At 31.2% G+C, this 8,104-nt stretch overlaps 1 protein-coding gene across 1 annotated transcript in view; it reads right to left on the bottom strand.

The window, feature by feature from the left end:
* LOC106468127 overlaps positions 1-8,104 on the bottom strand; it is a 36,445-nt gene that overhangs the window by 6,148 nt on the left and 22,193 nt on the right. The window contains exons 4-11 of the mRNA XM_022396433.1: positions 7,484-7,579; positions 6,461-6,586; positions 5,234-5,521; positions 4,721-4,852; positions 3,930-4,106; positions 3,263-3,442; positions 1,231-1,410; positions 91-861 (exon numbers count right to left, since the gene is read on the bottom strand). Coding sequence (XP_022252141.1) covers positions 91-861; positions 1,231-1,410; positions 3,263-3,442; positions 3,930-4,106; positions 4,721-4,852; positions 5,234-5,521; positions 6,461-6,586; positions 7,484-7,579 — 1,950 coding nt within the window. The remainder of the gene's footprint in view (positions 1-90; positions 862-1,230; positions 1,411-3,262; positions 3,443-3,929; positions 4,107-4,720; positions 4,853-5,233; positions 5,522-6,460; positions 6,587-7,483; positions 7,580-8,104) is intronic.

Below are 8,104 nucleotides of genomic sequence, written 5' to 3'. Positions count from 1 at the left end.
TATATATATATATATATATATATATATTTATATATCCATCTCTAAGACATGCAAAAACACTTGGTACCTAAAACACTTGGTAATACTTACCCAAGTTGAGTTTTGGAGACACAGCATATGATTTTTCGTCTTTTGACCCAAATTGGCTTTCAGATTTTTTAACACCAGATGGAGAAACTGTTTGAAGATAAAGTGTGTTTTGATCTTTACTTTCTTTGGTTTTCAAGGTTATAAGTGGTACTTCCGAGCTTGAAGCTACCTTTGGCATCTTGGTAGTAGAAGTTCGTGGAGGGATGTGATGTTGAAATTGTCTATTAAGATGTGATGGCGAGGAAGTACTGGTACTAGAGACAGCTGTAGGATATCTATTTGTGATTGCCCAAGGAGGATAGATAGGGCCAAACTGAAGTCTGTTTATAAGAGAAGGTTTTAGTGGAAATTGGGGACTTATTGATACAGGTATTGTAGATATTTTGTGTGAATATGTAGTAGAAGTACTTAAACTTGTTGGCCTCCTTGTTGTTGTTGTAGAAGTAGTTGAACTTGCTGGCCTCCTTGTTGTTGTTGTTGTAGTAGAAGTAGTTGAACTTGTTGGCTTCCTTGTTGTTGTTGTAGAAGTAGTTGAACTTGTTGGTCTCCTTGTTGTTGTTGTTGTTGTAGTAGAAGTAGTTGAACTTGTTGGCCTCCTTGTTGTTGTTGTTGAAGAAGTAGTTGAACTTGTTGGCCTCCTTGTTGTTGTAAAAGTATGTGAAATTGTTGGCCTCATTGTTGTTTGTGTAGTTATTTCTTTGGGTGGTGGCTGCTCAATGCTTGGCATTGGTGCTGATGGTGAAAATACTTGAACATCTTTTTCTGTAATTACTAATATAAAAATGTACGGTTTGTATTGTAGAATACAAGTAAAAAATGCATAATAAAAACATTCACATAAAAATAGTGATTAATAAATATGCAGACATTCAATTATAAATTATTCTTCATACTAAATAGAATTTGATATTGTTCAAGAATAAGAGCCCAGAATATTTTATAAAGTAATCAAACATCCTTCTTTTTAAAGTAATTTTTATTTAAAACTTAAATAATATTTTTTATTGAAATTTTAATTAAATCATAAACAGAAACTGAGATTCTCTTCAGTGGTTTAAGATTTATGGAAAAGTTTGTACTAAACATTAATATACCTTTAGATTTTGTTGCCATACTAGGTGAAATACAATAAAAACTTACTTTCACAAACAGGGGCTTTTTCATCCCAATAACCACTAGAGTCACACTTCAGTTGAGCCTTTCCAACTAGTTTGTAGCCAGGCTCACATATGTACTCCACTATAGTACCAAATATGCTTGTGTTTGTTGTCATCCTCAACATTCCATTCACAATACCTGGGGGTCTACTGCATTGAATAGCTAAGAACAGGTTAAAAATTGTGAAAATAGTACATTTTAATTACTACATCAGTTGTTTGAAAGTAGCTAAAACCATTAAATAAAAAGCTGAATAAAAAACTAATGTTTCTTATTTCTTTCTTTCTACTGAACTTATCTTTTTAAGTGCAAGGTTGAAATATCCACAATTCAAAATCAATGTAACAGTGCAATTGCTAGTTAAGATACAGCTTTCTTTTTTAATTTTTTATTCATTTTTTTATTCAAAATTACTTTTTCCTTTCAAAGAATACTGGGAAACCTACAGTTCAGAAAACATGTTATAGCTGAAATGCCTTCTAAGTTCACCCTTACATAATTAGTAAGGTTTATTCAGATAAGTTTTTGAAATTTCTCTGCAGTTCTACATGTTATCATGATGTTCTTGTTAATCAGACATTGAAAGATTGTAAATGTGCTAGCTCCTTTACTTAGATAAAGGTTACATATAGTAATGGCTATTTCATAGAGGCTTGTATCAGTTTGGCCTTGGATCCACTTTCAAAAGTGGGCAAGCCCATCTCAAGGGGTGACACATATATTTGTACAAACTGGCATAAGATGGGGAACCTCCCCACAGAATAGGTTATTTGGAATATTCGGTCACATAAGTAACCCATGAATTATAAGACACCATACTAGGACCCTCTTGTCTAACTTGATAGTGCAGTAAAATATAATTCTTACTGTCCTTGTTCTGTGCAGATATTTTGGAAAGCCTCTATAGCCTCAAAAGCCAGTTTGAATAGAAATAATAAGTCAGCCATCAAGTAAATTCACACAACACTGCCTGTGAATAAAAACTTTATTTGCTTTTCCTTTGCTGTCCATGTTTAATTTATTCTCTATATAATACTTCTTGATGCAGTTGTATTGAGGAAATTTTTGGCTACATGTTGAATATCAGTGTACTTGAGAACTACACTCAATTAGTTAAGATATAGTTATCTTGTCAGGTTTTATGTATGGGCCAGATTCTTTACAGTAGGTGTCTGTAACTTGTTGGCAATAAACTTCAACAATAAACAAAAAACAAACAGTCCACTCGTTTTGAAATAATATGTATAACAAGTCAAACGTATATACAAACGTTCATTACGCTGTTGGTTATCACATTTGTATCCAGAGCTTTTTGTTAAATTCTACACAGCCTGATTCAATCACTTTAGAGCACAATTTGACAAGAGAAATTGTTCTTCTCTACTCTGTTATTACAATCTGTGATAATTTTACTTCAAAAATCACAACTATACACTCTTTATGGCTAAACTCACAATCACACAGTCTAGATCTAACTATCCAACTAAATTTTCTATGTGTATTTATACCCCAACAATGGTCTAGAACATTCCAAACACTGGTATATATTATAATGTAATAATACTCAATTAAAACAACAAGAAAAACTAAGAAGGTACTAGTAACATGACACAATAATATAACAACCACAATTCACAAAAATTGAACTACACAATGTACGATTTGTAAACAGTTACATAAACAAGCTTGAGATAAACTATCGTTTCTCAAAATAATCAACTTTAGCATTTGCACTAAATAACTATCTAAATCATAACTCTCACAGTGAACTTAAACTGAAACAGTCGTGTATATCTAACTTATTTCTTTGGGTTTTGTTTGACAATACAAAATACTGACTATTTTTCTCTGCTGAATTTATATTTTTCTTTTAAGTACTATGTTGAAATCTACAGTTTATAAAAGCATAAGAGAGTATTAGTTAATTTTGATGTGATTCTTTATACTATTTTTATGAAATTTTTACAATGCACATAGCAGCAAGGTAAGACACTACTTCAATGCAACAACTTACGTTCACAGCGGGGTGGAGGCCCGTTCCAGCGTTCATCTACATCACAAACCAAGAATCCACGTCCAACAAGTACATAACCTTCATCACAGAAATATTGAACACCACTAAGGTAGTAACGAGTTCTGTTAACTAGTTTGTAACCACCATGGGATATAGTAGCAGGGGGACCACATTCCAAATCTTAAAAAAATATATTTAATAAATGCTTTTAACTATACAAGTTCATAACATCTGTAATTAACATGAAAAATTAACTAGTTCACTAGCAAAATAGCTAATTGGATATGTTTGAAGAAGATTTATGCATGAAATTTTTAATTTTTAGGTTTGAATAGGAACCACTTAAATTATCCACTGAATATTTGAATCCTAGGTAAATGAGTTTGTATAATAACATCATTATCTGTATCGTTAACTAATAAAGAACTTAGCAATACTGCTATATGTATTGTGAAATAGATGAACTCAGAAATCCCATTACCCTAACACAAGATTTGTGTTAATACGTTAAGAGTTAATACACAAGTCTCTTACCTGGGTTCCAAAGAGTTACTACTGTTTAATGCATGCATCCACTACATCATAAATTAGTACACCAAAGAATCCAAACTAAGCTAAGGCTTGATACCCCTTAAACAGCATATACAAGTCATAAAATTGTACTTACATTTACATTTTGGTGAGAATTCGCTGAACACACCAGTTGGAAGGCAAGTTCTAATATTAGGCCCTACAAGGAGATGACCAGGAGAACACCTATACTCAATAACAGAACCAATTTCAAAGCTCCTGGCCAGTATGGTGGAATTGGTAGGTCTTTCAGGCTTTCCACAAGTAATTGGTCCTAAGTAAAAGAACATCAAGATCTAAGATGTTAGACACTCATAATACATTTTATTTAATAATATGCCACAACTAAAGGTTGTATTTCATGCTTCCACAGTTTCTACTAGTACTATTAATATTGTTAAGTGACAAAAAACAATCAGTCATAATGTTTGATGATAAAACAGGGATTTACTTATTTTGAACTATAAAGTGGTGTACCTGCAAGAAATACCAGTGATTTTCCTATACGTGGCATGACTGTAACCATACAATCTATCATTAACATTAGTGATTTTAGATAAATGTTATTGTAACCAGATGACCTACAGATAATACAAGTAGTTTTAGATAGATGGTACAAATGAAACCAGGTTACCCACAGTTAAAAACAGTGATATATATCTGTTACCAAAATACTTGCAATTACAATCATTGATTGATAAGATAAGCAATATTTGTAATTAACTAAAAATTAACATAAGAGACAAATTACATTATGCCAGAATGCTGTGATACTTGCTATTTTTTTTAAAGTCAAATGACAGAAAAGTTGCTTTAAAAATATGCAATACACTTTACTGTAACAGCATATCATACTCTAAATGAAAAATATATAAGAAACAGACTTACTATGTTGACAGATAAAATTCAAATTAAGGTCACAATTTGTGTCTGACCACAGCCAACCCTTGGAACCATCAAAACGTGAACAATTTTCATTTGATCCTGGGAGATTCCAGAAAGAGGTAGTCACTTCTTTTCCTTGTGGAAATACATTCCCAATATGATAAATAAAATGTTTAAAAAAACTACAAAAACTGTTAATTTTGAAGTTTATATATCTACGAGATTTTTTAAACTTTTTAAGACAGTTTTTTACTTACGCTGTGTTTGCACAAAAAAACAGTTGGGTATTCAAATAACATCCACATTAAATGTTAGCCTTTTACAGGCTAGTGAAGATTTGTATAGAACTGATGCAAACTTATTCTAAACTTAAATAAAAAACCTTTGAATAAACTGAGTGATAAAGCAAACCATTATAAATGTTTTCTTCGTCAGAAAATCTAATATGGTGAGACAAATCTATATAATTTTAAAGATATTACCAAGTCATAGCCTTCTTAAAGCTTAAATGCTCACCATTGATCCACTTCCAAGTATTATGTTCCTTAGGGTCACGAACTGCTCCAAGCCAGTACTGACCAGTGGGGTCATTTCTATGTCTCCTGTATAACTCCCAGCTCAAAAATCCTTGCAAGGCTGGGTTGGTTTCATCTATTAGAGAACCTCCACGAATTGCACAAAAGTGATGGGCATCTCTAAAGGTCATGGGTTGGTTGTTGTAGAAGATGTAACACTTGCCACTATAGGTAGCAGTGCTCCCTAATGGCTGATCTCTGAAGGAGGGACATCTCTCAATAGGTAAGGCTGCAAAGTGAAAACAGTTACGCATTTCAAAATGTAATTTAAAAAATAATATAGGTATGCAGTGAAAATAAATAAAAAAAACAAAAGCATAAAAATATAGAGATGCTTTGATAAAAGACTGATCTAGAGACAGAAACATATATATCTGTACTTTTTTTTGGCAGATCTTATACATCACAAATTTATTTTTTGAAACTTTGAATCTTTCTTAATTTATACACATTCTAGATTGCATATTAACTCAAATTACATGCGAAAACTTTCCCATAATTTGTTTATCAATCTTAAACTCTTTTTGGTGCTACTATAGCATGTGGTCTACAAAGATATTTACACAATAGCGTGCGGTCTACACAGATACTATCATCATCATCACTGTTTTCTTGCTAAATATTTTATATCTATCCATGTTTTAATTCTGCAAATAATAATAATAATTTAATAAATTGTATGTTCCAAAACAATACCTTAAGCTTATGTTATAATTGCGCTAGTTTTGATTGTTGGAATTTATTTCATTCTGATTATATTTGCCCCAAAAATATTATGTAATGGTATTTTGTACTTTATTAGTTTAAAAGCATTATTTATAATAAATGATGCCAATTGCAAATAAACGAAAGTTAAAATGGTGATGATAATAGTATCTTTGTAGACCACACTCTATAGTAACACCCTCTTTTTGAAGTACATTAAAAATCTTTCAATCATTCTGATGTCCACATAACTGTAAAGGATAAAACTTTCTATAAACTTAACACTCTAGATTTTTATTACATCAATTGTTTAATTATATTTTGTAGTTTCTCTTAATCTGTTATTGAAGTACTTTAGAGCTATCATTAATTAATTTCACATCAATAAGTAAATTTACCATTCTGGTTAAATATCTAAACATTCAAATCTCAGTTCCAATTAATTGTAATACTACACCCTTACCTTTATCAGTGTAAACAAATGCTTCACAAATAGACAATGGATGATTAAAAGGACTTTCCAAATGTATACTAACAAATGCACCAGGCATTGCAGTGGCACAGGGAAAAAACAGAGGACGCCCTTCCTCTGCAAATAAAACAGGAAACCAGTTAGATTATCATAATATTATTGTAGACATAAAACAGTATTTTTAAAACCTCATAACAAATGTACAACACTGATGTTTATTTGTCCTGAAAAATATGAAATCAGGGACCTTGAAATGGCAAAAATATATTAGATACCTAGATAATATATATGTAACATTATAAGTTCATACTACTTTTATTTGCATGCCATTGTAATAAAAGTGTAATTATATAAATAAAATAATATCTTTATGTGCTCCTTTTCTACTTGTTTATCAATAAGAGCACAAATTTCGTAGTACGTGATAATCACTACATTATAAGTTTTACCAAAGTTTCTTAGATCAAAGAAAGACCAAATTTACTGATGTGATTGGCCATTTAAAGCATTTATCAACATTTAAAAATTGTGATAAGCATAAAATGCTAAATGCCATTGTTCTATCCCATTAAATATCAGTCTTTATGTTGTCTTTAAGAATGCATGATTCAGTATGCTCAGCATACTTAAATAAATGACACCGCTCCTTTGGGTCATGCCCACCAGTGGCTCAGTGGCAAATCTTGGACTTATAATGCTAAAAATCAGGTTTTGATAACTGTGGTGGGCACAGCATAGATAGTGCTTTGTGTAGCTTTGAATTTAACAACAAGTAAACAGATCTTTGGGTGATATAGTTGAATGCATTTCTAGTTATCTGTATTATAATAATATTTAACCCACACAGGCTTCAATTAACTGGATTATAACTCCATATTTGAGACAAATAAGTTTTTTAATGTGCAAGCACACAATAGCTGCTTCAGTGCACCTTAACTTATAAATAATAATAAATACAGGTAACCATCTAAATTTTAAAGTTACTTGCATAAAACTGATTTGGCTGCTACTTACCAATGAAACCAATGAACCTGCTACATATTGGGTTAACCCCCAAGTCGGGTCTGTTGTTACCAACACGAACAACTACAGTCGCTTGTCTTTTGTTTGCTGAAATTAAAAAAGAAGAGTATATAAATGTTAGAGATATATAGTTGTTGTTGTTGTTTTTAGTATATTTTGGAAATTGTTGCTTAACGCCTTAAGTTTTTCAAATAGCACTCATTAAAAGAAGCTTCAAAAATCATCTCCAAAGGAATAAGTTTTTCAAGAATTATTACTGGTCATTTCATTCAGTTTTTTATTTTGTTCTCATTAGAGTATTTTAGCTATCCAATAGTTACTATAAAATGTGCTTAAAGATGCAAATAATCAGTTTCACAATATGTTTTCGTCACTTTCCTAATAAGATTAGGATATAAATAAGGCAAAGACCTTTTTGATATTGTTACATCTATTTTTAATTACCTTTATTAAAGTTTTTATTTTATCCATATAATATTCAATCAAAACAATATTAAGCTTTTCAATCCACCTACACAACATATTGTTGCGTCAGCGAGTCACATGACCACCGTGACGCAACGTTTCTAGAACTATCATGTACTTTGGCGAATGTTCAAGTTCTTACTAGAA

This window comes from Limulus polyphemus, unplaced genomic scaffold, assembly GCF_000517525.1.
Source record: "Limulus polyphemus unplaced genomic scaffold, Limulus_polyphemus-2.1.2 Scaffold2882, whole genome shotgun sequence".
Taxonomy (NCBI): Eukaryota; Metazoa; Arthropoda; class Merostomata; order Xiphosura; family Limulidae; genus Limulus; species Limulus polyphemus.
Note: the sequence above shows the minus strand (reverse complement) of the source record. Positions and strands in the feature narration are given on the sequence as shown.